Source organism: Populus alba, chromosome 1, assembly GCF_005239225.2.
Source record: "Populus alba chromosome 1, ASM523922v2, whole genome shotgun sequence".
NCBI lineage: Eukaryota > Viridiplantae > Streptophyta > Magnoliopsida > Malpighiales > Salicaceae > Populus > Populus alba.
Genome location: NC_133284.1, coordinates 16,048,829 through 16,065,931, shown reverse-complemented (window position 1 = coordinate 16,065,931; position 17,103 = coordinate 16,048,829). Strand labels below are relative to the sequence as shown.

General features: G+C 30.2%; 1 protein-coding gene across 1 annotated transcript; it reads left to right on the top strand.

The window, feature by feature from the left end:
* The first annotated feature begins 12,028 nt into the window (after positions 1-12,028).
* Positions 12,029-13,902, top strand: LOC118034856 (protein BIG GRAIN 1-like B). Its single transcript, XM_035040288.2, has one exon. The coding sequence runs from the start codon at positions 12,446-12,448 to the stop codon at positions 13,808-13,810; it is 1,365 nt and encodes a 454-aa protein (XP_034896179.1). The 5' UTR covers positions 12,029-12,445; the 3' UTR covers positions 13,811-13,902.
* The last annotated feature ends 3,201 nt before the right edge of the window (positions 13,903-17,103 follow it).

Genomic DNA, 17,103 nt, shown 5'->3' with positions numbered 1-17,103 from the left:
TATTTTGGTCCGATTTAGGCTGCCTTCTGCTTACCACATCGTCGAAACTCAATCCATGCACACCGATAGATATATAGGGAAACAAGGAAAAGAGCGTGTTGCATGAATTTTATACAGGTGGATTATGGCTTTTCTAGGGGTGGCTTATACGCTGACGTATCAAACCCCACTGTCTGTTCTTATAAGTCGGCACGATTGGTTTGTTCTGCGTATATGAAGTCCCTAATAAGTTAAAATTTAGTACATTAAGTTAAAAGTTTTGTTTGAATACTATTGAAAAAAAAATATCAAGGGGAAATAATATATTTTTATGAAATAAGCGCAATAATTATCTAGTTGTGATACAAAATAATAATATTTAAATATATGTTTTTGAATGGTGATAACATGTAGTTTTGTCACAAAACTATAATTTTTTAATTTTTTTTAATATTCTTTATGAATTGAAATATATATTTTTATCTAATTTATAAACTAAAAAATAGACCATTCAAAATATCAAAAAGTTACTATTTTTAATTTTTCAGTGTTAATGATGTAGTCAGGCTTGCAATAATGAGTGATTTTAAATAGTTATGTGAGAGTTTACCACAACTAGATGAGTATATGCTCAAAATAGATTATATGAATAACTTAGAAGGTGTATTTTTGAACTAGCAAGCTATGTTTAAGTCCAAGAAGAGGTCTGATTATACTAGATTAGAATAATAATTCAAAAAAATCATAACTTTTAATTTGATTATGCTTGAATTTCTGGAAGAATTTACGGAGGTTGTATTTTTAGAATAACTATGAAATTGCTACTTTAAATTTTAAAAATCTCACACCAGACTCTTGTTTTTAATAATAACCATTTATCCATTAATTTTAAATTTAATTGTTGTAGTATTTCAAAATCACAACATCCAAAAATATATTATTTCTCCTGGATATTTTGCTACTTTGTTAATTCCTTTTTCTATTTTTTTTTTAATATTCTGTATGCTAAGTGCCCAATTTATCCAAAACTGGTCGAGTATATCAATGTAACCTTGTTTGTTACCGATGCCTTTGTTTTGTGTTTGATCATTGTTACATAAAGAGTTGACGTGTGCAGTTGCTTGCTGTCGTCGTAGTAACGCGGGTGTGGAAGAGAAACATAGGGAATAGGATATAGTTTTGTTCCTTTGGAGAGAAAAAGGGAAAGGGAAGGAGGCATTTTTGTACTGTCGTGTCTCTGATTGTCCTCTTTTTAGAGTGAGATCTACTTGCTTTTGTTTCTCGGGATCGCCATTAAATTCCTTTTCGTGTTCCATGCTTCTCCACGAGCACAACTCACTGGCCTCATCCCCACTCCCTACTTTAGCCAAAAGCACTCACGCAGAGGAGGACCTTCCTTTATCTGTCTCTCGTATTTTGCATCTTAAGGACATGATAACCTCAATCTGAAATCAAATTCCAACTCATTGGAATGCTGCTTTACAAGTTATCTTAAGTACCCTTCGAACCTTTACACCAATACGACACGGACAGCAACTACATATCATGTCAAGAAGAAAGAAGTGGAGATCGATATTCGTATCATTATTGATCCAGGTAGTCAAGAATCTGGCATTTTGAGAAAACATCTTAGTTCGAGAAGTACTGCAAGTTGTTAAGTTTTGCACGAGGTGTGTTAATAGATCTTCGTTTGTTAGACGTGCCATTGAGAGCTTGTTGAAGAACTCAATGTCCTTGAAGGGTTCTTCTTCATTCCAATTGTTGAAATATAAGACTCGTAGTTTAGAGGTCTCAGGAATCAGCTGGTTTTGCTGTTACGTAAGTAGTTTACTGCTAATCACAAGGGCCCCGAGATTTTTCCTTTATAAAATGGGAAAAAGAAAAAGAAAAAGAAAAAAGAAGTGCAGTTGGTGTGCAATCTGGCAGATTTCGAGACAATCACGAGCTACTGCTAGTGGGTTTCAAAGCAATCAAGCATTGCTTTCTAATGGGAAATCTTAAGTGGATAATTATGGTCACTCGTGCAAATATTTCAACTTGGTGGCCTGCCTCCCTGTGGTTTCTGTCATGGCTTTCCCCTTCTTTTTTATGGGCTACCTTTTACTATGAAGCACCGAGACAAACGGAACATTGTAAAGGCTTGCAATGAATCAGAGAATAATAATAATAAAAAAACAAAAATAAAATCATGTGACGGCAATATTATTATGTTGAGAAATTAGCTAAACCCACCAGAAAGAAAGAAATAATCGTTAACATGAGAAGCTTTGTTTTGAAACTAATTAGCAATATTCATGCTACCTTTAACTAAACTGTTAATTGTGGTTAATTAATGAAGAGCGAAAAGGGACCAATAACGAGTTCCAATCTGGTTTATCAGAAATCAACTTCTTTTATATATATATACAAGAAAAATAGCATTTATTAATCAAATTAAATTTGAGGTTAGGTTGTCCTTCTTTGCGGTATCCATGATGAGATCACACATCTCCTTCGGCAGTTTGGCAATACGAGGAAAAGTTCAAAGATGGGCCAAAGCGATTTAGGATCTTGAGTGGAGCTAATGCTGGGTGACCCATTGTTGAAATGGAAATCACGAAAAATAAAATAAAAATGATGAAGCATGATTTCTAAGCACAGAGGATTATTGAACCACGGAATGGAGTGGATGCTAGGGTACTAGGGCACTTTTTCAAAATCAAATTCATGATAGAAATTCCCATCCATTCTGGAGGCCACTACACCAGCATTTTCCAGTGGATTACGAGCTCTGTGACTGAGGATTTGAGGGATCAAATCAAGCAACATGCACCCTTTGTCTTTAATTATAAATTGCACCATCGATTTTGATTAGCATGCATGATGCTCACCAATTTCGGTCCAATCTATATTGATAGCTTAAAACCACTGCATTAGCAGCATCAAGATCCCACTAATGTGCCAAAATCTACAGAAGAGAGACAACTTTTGTTTTCTTGGCAACATTTCCACTTGTGTTCTTGTCGATACCATAATGGAAATTTATGTGCATTTGGACAAATCACCTAATTACAGTACACCGTGTGCTAGCAAACAATGGCTTGTGATGTGTCAAATCCGATGTAGGGTGGTGGAGGCTGGACTCTACGTACGTCCACCAAGAACGTCTTCAGATTCCTTCTCAGATGGGATGATGGTAGTGGGGAAAGGTGGAGAGAGCTTTTTCTTCGTTAGGGCATGTCAATGGACAATTAGCTGGATCTTGGGTCCCCAGATATGGTCATTTCACGATCTGATTGGAATCTCCTCTTCCATTTTACTTGTATCACTCCCATGATCGGAAAGGAATCTCTCAACCTTCTTAGAAACCCTAATCCCCACTAACTTTACTAGGATAGCCGAAATATTTTCCATTAATCTGCTTCTCTTTGACGTCTTCAGCTGATCAGTTTGCCATGGACCACCAGGGAAAGCAAAACAAGGTTATGAATACGCTCTGGGAGCCCTTCTTTAAGAGAAGAACATATTATTGATTTACGAAGTGCTTTGTAGCTTTGAATGGACTAATTAACTAGTAATTCCCTTGGCAAATTCATTAATTAATCTTGTTTTGCTACTGGAGATTGGAGACTATAAAATTCTATTCATAGAATGGGATTTACTTATTTTTTGGTTCAAGAGAGTCCCATTTCAGGTCTTGCTGGAGTTTAAATTTTATTGTGTAACCATCCGATAGGTGATTCAGTGATATGAATTTAGGATTAAGGATTTTGTTTATCTTGTAGTTTCAAATTCGAGTTTTATGGTTGTTAATATTAATGACTATTAAGATTTATTTAATTATTAATTTTAAAACCTTTGTGAAAATTAATTAAGATACAATACAAGCTGGCTCGAACATCCTATATTAATTGATTGTGAACTCTAGCTAGCTCCTTGTAAAAGAGAAACATAAACGAAGCTCTCCTGTACAAGACAATTGAACATTGACACAATCGATCTGTGCTCACAGTATAATCAATGCATATCGACAACAAAAAATGATGAAGAAATTTCGTGGGCTTGAAGGGAGGTGATTAAAGGAAAAGCCAAAGAAAAGGGAAAGAAGTAGAAGATCAACATTGCACACGCACATTACTTTTCTGACGTTTCCCTTCTCCTTCTCCTTCTTCTTCCTTTTATTTATTTATTTATTTTTTTTTAATTTTTTTAAAGTAGGAGTACACGCATAGCTTAATCATGCCTTTTCTCTTTTTAGCCCACACTTTCACTTGTTCTAATCCTTTTTTATACTGTTAATAGATCACCTTTCTTTCTTAATTAAATCAATTTCCTTGTGGCCTAATCCTTTCTTTAAAGTATTATATAATCAAATCACATCTTCTTTGTTATTTGGTGTAGCGAGCTCTAGTTTCTTAAAGTTGTTCTTCTCTTGTATAAAGTCTCGGAGCCACGAGTGCAATCATCGTGCAAATAAGCACCATGCACCCACTATGAACATGCTCTCTCTAGCTCCCCTTTTACTTTTCAAAACTAACGTAGACGATTGAACAAGCTAATTTCCAAAAAAAAAAAAAAAAAAAAAGAAATTCGCAACGCCTAGCCAAAGCTGAGGGATATTAATTAATTTGTATTTTTTTATTATTCGATAACGTCTTTAAAGGATACTGTACGCTTTGAACTCCCTTTTGACGGCATGCCGAGAACTTTGAATTATACGTACATACAATCACATGGGACTCTGAATTACAATGTATAATTTGTCTAAAGAAATTAAAGGTCCTTAGATATTTCTCTTTAGTTTAACTGTGGAAAACGTCAAGAATACCTGCGCTACTCACCTTTATGCCTGTTTATTTCTATTTTTAAAAATATTTTTTGAAAAATTTAATATATATATATATTTTTATTAATTTTAAATTAATATATTTTTAGTGTTTTTAAATTATTTTGATGTACTAATATCAAAAAATTATTAATATATATTTTGACATAAAAAATTATTTAAAAAACAATCATAATCAAACTACTAAACAAGTTTTTATAAACCTTTTTTTTTTTAATTATAAGTAAACATCTTGTCGAAATTATAAAGGAAATCCAACAAAATAACCTCTCTTTTTTAACCAAACAATTATTCAATAGTTTAAGAAGGGGATGAAACGGGGGTTGTGCTCTCAAAATTTTTCAAAAAAAAAAAAAAAACTTAATTTTAATTAATATAGAAGTTGATCCGAAAATACTCTTTATTATTGAATAAAAAAATCATTAGACAATATCTCAACAGTGCTTAATGGTATTACAAATATCAGCTTATAATTTATTTAAGAAACAATAATTAGAAAATCATTTTGCTTTCATTGACTTCTAGAGTAATTAATTATAAACCTTAAACTTGCTTCATCAATATATGCTATATCCATATACCTTTGTGATAATTATAGACTTGTAATCAAAAGAATTAATATAATTTAAATTAATATTTTTTTTGTTGAGTATTTTCTATATTTTCTTTGCACTCAATTTGTAAATTATCAATGAGGACACCATTAATGATATCATCACTATAATTATTGTCATTGTATATGATATCATTATCAATATAATCATAATAAAAATAAATATTATAAAATAGTGGATAATACAAATCCATATTTGTCTTACCATAGACAAGATCATCAAAATCTCCATGATATTCATTATAATCTACAACTTGCCTACTATGCTTATGCCTCCAAAAACATGTTCTCAAAACTGGCCATGAATTTATAATCACTATCCTCTAGTCTTCTTTTCTTCATCGCTGTTAATTGACAAAATAATTCTTCAACTTGCCTCTGCAACTTTATTACCACTAATCAATAAATCAATTTTACAATATGTCTTTGCATGTTTTATATCACTAGTTCTTAAACGACCATTTACAAAGGGAGAAACACCTCATCTTTTCTTACATAAGCACACCATGCTCTTCTACTTCTTTCAACCATGGTTATTCCAACACATAAAAAGAAAATAATCATCGAGATCTTCGTGCTTTAATACCAACTAACACAGAGCTCTAATACCAATTAATGTAGATGAAAACAACACAAGAAAGACAACAAGAATAATCAACATAAAATTTTCCCGAATAGGATTACACCACAAACTTTAATTCAAAATTTTATTACTAAATATTTCTTTTCAAGTTGTTTGTCTCTATAAAATGTTTACAACTCCTTAAATAAATATAAAACCAACTTAAACAAATTAATTAGAAAACTTAAAAATGAAAAAAAGTAATAACAGTTACAAACAATCTAGGAAAAATAAAATTATTAAGCATATTATTTAATTTTCTATATTAAATAAAAAAAATAAAAATATTTTTTCTTAAAAACCTCATGCATCAACATTTTTAAATTTTTTATTTTTAAATTTTTAAATTTAACATTTCGAAGTTTTACTTGAACCTAATTTTGATTAGTTGAAATACTTTTAGTATTTTAGATAAAAATAATAATAACGGACTAATAAGTAAAAAATTTGGGTTAAGTGAAATATTGATAATGTAAAACTAATTCGGGTAGAAGAAAAAAAAAAAGAATTCTTGTCAAGTAAAGGAAAAAAAAAGTTCCAGGTATGCGAGCAATTACCCCAAATGTCAATTTTTCACCAGAATGCTAACCACGTTACCTTGTCACACCCTGAAGTAGCTCTAGTCCCTGTTATGTATAAACGATACCCTGATTTTAAAGAATTAAGACGTTGTAAGCGAAAAATATTTTATATATTAATATAATATTTTTGTTTTGATAACATGGTAATAATTTCAGGACTTCATATAATTAATTAATATATATATAAATTGATTTAAATACCCATATTAATAAAATAAAAGAACTAGCTCCTAAAAAATTGATATAGCGATGATTAATATACATTATATTAGAAAGTACGACAGGAGGTATATGAAGTTAAAAAAATAAATTAATTTATAGATTTAGAATTAAATTATATTATTCATTATTATGATGATTTTGAAAGGATCAATTAAAATTCAATTTTTTCTCATTCAAATATAACTATTTAATTATCTCCCATTTGATTCAGTATTTAATGATAAATATGTAATTTTGTAATAAATTGTTTGTTATAAAAATCCAAAAACGAAGTACATGTATTTTTTATTATTTAAAATATCTCTTATACATGTATGGTGCTTTATCAATTATGCTATTACATTAACAAATATCACCGAATTAAAAAAAATGTTGAGGTAAATTTCTTTTTATTTAAAAGTTGTAAGACTGTAGTGAATAGTTAAACTTCTATGAAATTCATTCATTATTTGTTAACAAAAGGCAATGTTCAGCATACCTGTTGCATAATCTTACAAATAACTATTTCTCCACCATTAAAACACAAAAATAATATAAGTAGCTCATAATATATTAAATTGCAAATAACAAATGTATACTGATAATTAAGATAACATAACATTTTATTGAAAATTAATCTAACTATATATTTATTCACAATTATCATACCATATAATAATATTTAATTATATCTAATAATCTCTTCAACTCATTCAACTCGAAATCAAGTCTGTAATATCCATGTATGTTTGAGGAGGAACAATATCATCCCAACTTGTGGATGGACCCATGTTGCTCGTGGACGGGCCTGAGATGCTTATAGATAGGTCAACATCCCCAGCATTCCCACATTAGACATTCTCATCTTCCAGTAATTCTACTTCAAGATGTTTAACCCCTCAACCTCTTAAATTCCACCACGACATAAATTATGTGTGGTATTGGTCACAATACGCTTCATCTCATTTGACACCTTTACGGATAGCCATTAGTGCTTTCAGAGCTTTTTATACCAAGTAATTAATATGTATACATACATTAATAAGTCATAATTCACAATAAAATTATTTTAGTATTTAATAAATGTAAAATAATATTACATATCAATCAATAATGTAAAACATTAATGATCCATTGCTACTTTCTGAGCATCGGGTTGCGTGGACTTCTCAGGAAACGCAACCAGGTCGGTGTAATGAAACAACATGTAATGGATTTATACCATGTCATGTAGGTATCTATATCAATCATAGGTTGTCAATCCTCAAAAACACGATCTCTCCAAGTATTCCAGAGATTAAGGTAAGATGCATGAATTATCAACTAATTCCCACTCGCACTTAACTTGACGATTAACGCTGTGCAACTCCTATTTGGTATCAAGATAATTCGGTATATGCTAAGATAGTTTAAATTGCTGCATTATCCAATTTAGACAATGCATCTCAACAATGTTAAAGCAGTGCAAAGGGACTTGTGCTAATCAAATGCCATATCTCTCACAGCGTATAAGCGAAGTTGAAAGTATCAAGTCTTCCATATATGGAATCCATATAACCAATCAGAGTATATAAAATAGTCATCTCAAATAATCAATTGAAACTAAATAATTACCTTTAAAATAACAAAAAATTACATACATTTGTAATATATATTTGACATGGTCGACATGCATCCAACTCATCTCGATAAAACTAGTGGAAATGAGTGAGATTTACTAAGAAATGTTTAGCTCCTCACCATCTGACAAGACAAGCCACAAATCCAGTATATCTTTTTACATTCAATTTATATAAATAACATGTTGACTATAATCAATTATATTTTATTATTACCTAAAAGCAATGAAGAGTGGCCTCTGAGTGACAATGTCAATCATGTTATTACCTCAGCTCTTTGAACGCCTGATATAAATATGCTCTTATTTAAAATGTCATTAATTCTAGTAATCAAATAATTTAAAATACATATACATAAAGAAATAGAAGACACCCAACAATTTTTTCTCTTTTTTAAACATGTTTTGCATAGTTGCCGATATAGCATGACTCCTCCCTAGATGTAATTTTGAACGAACTAAAAATCATCGAGTATCGTAAAAAAGTACAATGAAAGTGTTTAATATACCTCTAGGAATGAAATACAAGTGGTGAGGGTGATTGGTGATGGTTGGTTTAGTTGAAAAATCCAACACTCGCTAATGATAATGATAGAGAGAGAGTGTGGCTGCCACAGGTAAAGCTAGAGAGAGAGAAGGATGAGTGTTTTAGGGCTGCTAGAGGGTGGTTTTGGTGGAGAAAAGAGAGATCTTGGCTGGTGGTGAGGGGAGGAGGGAAAGAGAGAGGATAGGAAAGGAGAAAGAGAAAAGAGATGCTTGGTTTTTAATTTGAAACAAGTCGCATATATCATCTGTGACTTATTTAAATATGCTAGTTTTTTAATTATTTTCTTAACTGTGTTACTTTATTAATTTTTTTATTATGTTAAAAAACAAAAAAGCTTCTTAAAATACGCAACAAAACAAGTTTATAATCTATAAATGACACATTAATCACCTTGTTGAATTACATAATAACCTTTTGTTCTATAAATAATTAACACCTTTTTTTCTCTCTCTACGTGACCTTTAGCTTTCCACCCTAAATTGATTTTGAATTCATGATTATTAAAGACATGAATTCTTTTTCAAAAACTCTTAGTTTCTGGAAATTAATTAAAATTTTGCAAAAAGACAGAAGAATTTTGTTAAGAGAAATTTAAGCAAACACTTGAAAAATATAAATGCTCAAAACATATCTATATATACATCAGATTCTATACCTTACAACTTGCTAAAAACATTGCAGAAAATAACTTTGTAATTTTTTTTTTTATTTGAGAAATAAATACCTTAATGATATTTAGATCTTGTTTGTTTTTGTGTTTTAAAAATATTTTTAAAAGATTTTAATTTTTTTATTTTAAATTAATATTTTTTTTTGTTTTTAAATTATTTTGAGCATTGATATAAAAATAATTTTTAAAAAATAAAAAAATATTATTTTAATATATTTTTAAATAAAAAATATTTTAAAAAATAAATTTTTTTGACAGTCTATCTCTTTTAAAGGATTAGTTTTGATAAAAAGAAAGCTGGCATGGCAAAATATTTTGAGCGGACAGAAAAAGACACGGTAATTATTACTTATCACGTAAGTACAGGAGGTGGTAAAGTACATATTATTATTATTATTATTATATACATTTCTTTTCTTCATTCGAATTACGATCTTGTTCCCTGTTTCCCATGAAATGTATTATCACCCTTCATTAATTATGACATGTTCGGCAACGCCGCGTGTCTGGGTCTTTGAAAAAAAAAAATACTTTTTTTAATTATTTTATTATATTAATATTAAAAATTTATTTTAATATATTTTTAAATAAAAAATAACTTGAAAAACAAGTATTATATTAATACTAAAAAACCTTTGATATTTTTTATCGTGACTCAAACATATTTTTAAAAATTTATGATTTTTTTAAATTGATTTTTTATATATTTTTAAATTTTTTTAATATGTTAATATTAAAAATAAATTTTAAAAAATAAAAAATATATTATTTTAACATATTTTAAAATAAAAATTATTTTTAAAAAAACATCTACCGTATTATTTAAAATATTCGAAGTCAACGCAATCGAACTGTTAACTCATGTTTTAATTTGAAAAGAAAATATAAAAATCCAAGAAAAAACTTTGAAGAATTTAATACAAAAGGCAGCATTATTTCTGTTCACTTGATTGCTTGAGGGCATTGTAAGTCAAAGCATCCAATGAGCCGCCCGCATTAGTTGACTGTGCAAAAATAGGCAATATTGCTTAGGCAATAATTCTTCACAGTATGATGGAAGTGTGCAACCTCCATAGTTCCCACTAGATTTGTTACCCGCAGTTCACCGCGGGCAGAGCAAATTTATTTTTGATATAAAAAAATATTAGGGAAAAAAAATCTAAGTCTCAAGTTATTAATTTAAATAATAAAAAAATAACAACAACCATTAAACTAATAAAAAAACAATAAAAAATGAAAATAAAAAAATAAATCTATTCAGATTATTAAACAACATAATGCTAACCTAATAGAAAGCAAGCTTAAAAGAATACAAAGCAAAACTAAAAAAATTAAAAAAAACATAAATTTTTTTTTTAAAAAAAATCAAGTATAACTCATATAAATCTTCTAAACTTAGTCTAATCTTTAAAATTTACAACTTAAACCAAATTTCAATTAAGAAGCTTAACTCTTAATAAATTTAATTTTAATTAATAAAATCATTGAAAAATATTAATAAAAAAACTTGCAAAAGCCCAAAAAAAAAATGATGATAAAATTTAAAAGAAAAAAACTTATGAAGGGTGAAATTTGAAATTTTTTTTTTAAAAATGATTCAAAACAAAATAAATAGCAATTAAAAGAATGAGGATAAAATTTAAAAAATTAAAAAACTCATAAGGGGTGAAATTAAAAAAAAATTATAATTTGATAGATTATTTATAGATTAAAAAATAATAGGAGGCTAGCTTAATAGAATCAAACCAAAAAAATAAAAATAAAAAATAAAATAAAAAAAATAAAAAATAAGAAAACATCAAATTTAAAAAAAAAAAAAACCAAACAAATCCCGAGTGAACCTTTTAAACCTAGTCTAATATCTAAAACTTATAATTTATGAAATCCTAAAGCTTGGTTCAATTAAAAATCTTAACTTTCAACAAATTTAATTTTATGGAATAATAATAATAATAATAATTACATAAAAAAAATAATAATGGAGATAAAATTTGATTTCTCATCCCCCATGAGTGGAAAATCACTTTCCTTTAATCAAGAGAAGAAAAGAAAATAATTCAAGCTGTTTTTTTTTTTTTTTTTAAAAAGAACATGTATGCCTAATCACGCACATTAAGAAGTTAATCCCCTTTCTTTTCTTTATAGCAAATGCAAGAAAAAAGCAAGGATCTTATGTCACTTCATGTGAGAAGAAACAAAGTGTAGACACACAGTAAACAAAAGTGTTGTAGTAATTACAATAGCAATTAATTTATTGCTATCTTGTTAATTAATAATTGATATTCCACGTCACCACTTCCAACCAAGCATTGGCCCCACCTGGAAGAGAGAGAGTGTGTGTGCGTGGCCTTATAAGAGCATGAGAAAGAAAAGAAAGCACGGAAACTCTCTGCAACCAATTCTCAATCATCTCCTCCTATCCTCCTCCTTCACAGGCGTGGCTTTTGGCTTTCATTACTCTCTCTCTCTCTCTACTCTCTACTCTCTTCTCTCTTTAAGCCATCGAGCATACAACAATGAATATGTCTGCTTTGTTCGTTTGTCTTTTATATTTCACATAGTGAGAGAGCAAAAGGACCAGAGTTCCAGTCTGTTTTGTCTTGGTTTTCTCTTTCACATAATCATTCTGGCTTCCATTATCATCTCCTTTACTTTCTTTACCTCTCTCTCCCCCAGCTTTTAACACTATTTGAAGCAGACAACAAAGATAAAACAATATCATTCAATCTGCTACTATTTCTTGCGTGGTACTACTGTACTTCAAACAACATTCTCTATAAAGATATAACATGGATAGATGGGAGAAACCACTAAGAGATGATAGGTATAGACACCAAAGGCAGAACCCATCTTTCTCCTCTACTCTTCTTGATGTTATCTACCGTTCCATAGACGAGTCTGGCAGTGGCAAAGGAGAAGAAGAGCAGCTGATTTTGTACAGAGAAACCATGAGAAAGAAACATGAGATCAATCATGGCTTTAAAGGTGAGGAAATGACAAGTTTGCAAAGAGCATGCATGATAGAGAAGTGGATGGAGAAGAAAGTTAGCCACGAGAAGGTCTCCGTTAGGAGAAAATCCATGGCTGATTTCGACAAGAAATCTCGAAAAGATTTGGATTCTGTGCTGTTAAATTCAAGCTCGAGTTCCTCAGAATCTAGCTGTGGTGGTGGTTTCTCATCTTCAGAATCCGAATCAATTTATGGTGTCAACTCATCAAGATCATCAACAACTAGTTACACCATGCAAAGGCCTAAGCCTGTCAGAACCAGCATTTCTGCTAGGCCAGAGAAATACCAAAGACGTGAAGATCTTCATCAAACCGACATGTTTCAACATCATGAGAGGAATTACGCACCAAACCAGAAGGCAAAATCTGAAGGCAGTTTTGTCAAGACAAAATCAAAGGCCTTAAAGATTTATGGTGATCTCAAGAAGGTCAAGCAGCCTATATCGCCTGGCCGCAGGCTTGCGAGCTTTCTCAACTCTCTTTTCACTACAGGCAATGCAAAGAAGGCCAAGATTTCGACGCCGGGTGGAAGTTACGAAGAGCGGAAGTTGAAGTCCGAGCAAGCATCTACATGCTCTTCAGCCTCTTCATTTTCAAGGTCTTGCTTGAGCAAAACCCCTTCTTCAAGAGGCGGGAAATTGAGTAGCAACAATGGAGCCAAAAGGTCAGTGAGGTTCTATCCTGTTAGTGTGATTGTTGATGAAGATTGTAGGCCTTGCGGGCATAAAAATCTATATGGAAGTGATCGTCAAGAGATGAGTAGTACTTTAGTGGCAGCTGCAGTTACAACTGCTACAAGAAACAATGTTCCCACAAGTGATGAAGAGCTTAAGTTGCATGTCATGAATGAAAATCGCCGAATCGAGGAAGTTGCAAGGGATCTCTTAAAGAACTATCAAAAGAAGAAGGAAGAGCAGTTTGATCATATGAGTACTGATCTTTGCAATGACAATACTCATCAAGCGTGTAGCGAGGAAGAGGAAGAAGAATCCGATGACGATATAGCAAGTTGTGCAAGTTCTGATTTGTTTGAATTAGATAATCTTTCTGTTATTGGAATAGAGAGGTATAGAGAAGAATTGCCTGTGTATGAAACAACTCATCTGGGTACTAATCGAGCCATTGCTAGTGGCTTATTCCTGTAATTCTATAAAAAAAAAAAAAAAAAAAACTTTTTTAATGAATGGTGCGGGGGTTTACATCAAGGAATAAGATTTCTCTTTGTTTTTTCTTTTTATTATTAAAGAGAATCAAATTAGATAGATCTTCAAAGAGAAACTAAGATATAAATATGTGCACAAAAGACCGTGATCATTATATTCATATAAAGAGAGATGAAGAAAGTAAAGAAGGAAGTGGCTCCAGACTCTACAAGCTTGTTCCCACTTGAGATGGGAAAAATCAAACAAAAGGATAAAGATGGCGAAGTCAAAAGCATAGGCAGATTTTCTAACTCTGTCATCCACTGCAAGGGCGAAGGATCAGCTACCTTTTTTCCTTCCTGAATATCAAGTGGGGCCCTCTTTCTCCCTTCAAAATAACACTTCCTCACCCAATTCCTTACGAGCCATGATCCTCCATCCGTTAAAACTTGGATTATTTTTCTAAAAATTCTTGATCAGAACTCTAAAGGAATAAATAGGTAATCGAGCATGCAACATAATATATATATATCTATTGAGCTTTCCAGTTAAAAAATATATAAAAAAAGAAGTTATGGGAGCTTTGGTTTTCTATTGAGTTATATTTTCTATTCGAGTTGATGGCCGGGATGTAATTTTCCGGTGGAGGTAGTAGTTAACGGTACGGAGACTAAAAGACAAGGTAGATGAAGAAGTTAGTGGGGGGGAAAAAGAAGAGGAAGATCGATCCATGTATGGTCTCCAAAGATGTAGACATAGGATCTAATATTTGATCCTTTAAGCCTGGATGTCAATTTTGATTGCTTGTAAGCTAATAAGCATGGTTTTCAAGTTTTTGACGTGTTTTTCTCCACAATTAGCTAAACGATGCAGCAGCAGCAGCAGCCTCACAAATTTCATTTTCAAATCAGTCCATTTATGTGTTTTATTTAATATCTAGTCCTGTCTCCTCTGCGTGAGTTATAGTAAAAGGACTAGTTTATAGACCCATGCTTTATGGCGGGGACCAAAATTTTTATAAACCTAAAAAACAATCATGAAATTGTTTGATATTGTTATCAAACCTGCTGATAAATCTCTTTGAATTTTGTTTTCCTTGAAGATAAGTTTTTATATTAAAGTTTCTATTATTTATTTTAGTTAATGCAATGTTTTTAACTGTAATTATTGATTCTCTTAAAAGAAAAATATTTTATGGTTGTTAAAGAAATATTTTTAAAAAATCTAAATAGTATGTTAATATTTTACTTGTGATTAGAAACTAAATAATAATAATAATAAATATGATAAAATCATGTTAAAAATATTTTTGAAATTTCTTGGAATAAGAAAACATTTTGAATATATTATATGAATAATTTATTATTAGTATTATTATTTTCATATCAAATATATAATAATTAAAAAGACATTAAAATTCAAACAAAAAATTATAATTACATTAAAAAATCATGTCAAAATAAAAAAGTAAGTGAATCTTTAAATTTTTTTTTGAGAGAAAAAAATACCAAAAAAAAAAAAAAAAAAAAGGCTAGCCCAACAATTAGCTTGCTAGTAGTAGGCTAGGCTTGCGTGAGCCTAGCCTATTTTTTTTGAAAAAAAACATAAATAATAGGTGTTTGTACTTACTATAAAGAAAATGGAGCCTACCTCTCTCAACTCGATCTCATAACCCTTGAATTGCGTTGCATATCAACCACTCAAACTGAGATCATAGTTATTAAACCCAGTCTGGAAATTAACCCGGCCAAGAAGTTGGGTCTCGGGTTACACGGGTTGACTCGAGTCAATCCGAAAAAAACATTTTGAAATCATATTTTAAACTTCATAGTTTATAACATGTAGAGCTTATATTGATATAGATTGTTTCTTAATTTTTTCATATGAAATATTAAAACTTAAAAAAAAATTAATTTTTTTTTAAGTTTTAATATTTCATATGAAAAAATTAAGAAACAATCTATATCAATATAAGCTATACATGTTATAAACTATGAAGTTTAAAAGATGATTTCAAAATGTTTTTTATCCCACATTAAAAAGATATTATGCTAGTATATTATTCTTTTAAGCTGAAGTATTTAAACCAAAAATATTTTTTTATCTTTTATTGAAAAAAACATAACTTTTTTCTTGTAAACATATATTATATATACTAAATGGCTTCAAATCCCACATTGAAAAAATAAAATATTATTCTAGTATTTATATAGTAAACTTTGAAAATGGTTAATAACCAACTAAAAAAATATAAAAAAAGAGAGGTCTTTGGCTAGGAGAAAAAAACACATTTGAAAAAAAATGGTCTCAACCAGGTTTTCCTAGGTTGTTTAGGTTACGGGTCAACCAGGTTTTGCATGGTTTTTGCTTATCTTGGTCTTTTGCCTTACCCAGACCTGTTCAACCACCAGGTCGACCCGTCGAGTTTTTATCTTACATTAAAAAAACATAACTTTTTTCTTGTAAATATAGATTATATATACTAAAGGGCTTCAAATCCCACATTGAAAAAATAAAATATTATTCTAGTATTTATATAGTGAACTTTGAAAAGCATTAATAATCAACTAAAAAAATATATAAAAAAGAGGGGTCTTGGCTAGGAGAAAAAACACGTTTGAAAAAAAAAAAGGGTCTTAACCAGATTTTGTAGGGTTTTTGCTCATCTCGGTTTTTTACCTTACCTAGACCTGTCTAACCACCAGGTTGACCCATCATGTTTTTATCTCACATTAAAAAAACATAATTTTTTTCCTTGTAAACATATATTATATATAATAAATGGCTTTAAATCACACATTCAAAAAATAAAATATTATTCTACTATTTATATAGTAAACTTTGAAAAGGGTTAATAACCAACTAAAAATATATATAAAAAAGAGGGGTCTTTGGCTAGGAGAAAAAACACATTTGAAAAAAAAAAAAAACAGGTCTCAACCGGGTTTTGTTAGGTCGCTTAGGTCACTGGTCAACTAGGTTTTTCAGGGTTTTTGCTCATCCCGGTCTTTTGCCTTACCCAGACCTGTCCAACCACCAAGTCGACCCGTCGAGTTTTTAGCTCACATTGAAAAAATAGAACTTTTTTCTTGTAAACTTAGATTATATATATTAAAGGGCTTCAAATCCCACATTGAAAAAATAAAATATTATTCTAGTATTTATATAATGAACTTTGAAAAGTGTTAATAACCAACTAAAAAAAAAAAAAAGGGGGTCTTAGCTGGGAGAAAAAAACACGTTTGAAAAAAAAAAGTCTCAACTGGGTTTTGTCAGGTCACCAAGGTCATGAGTCA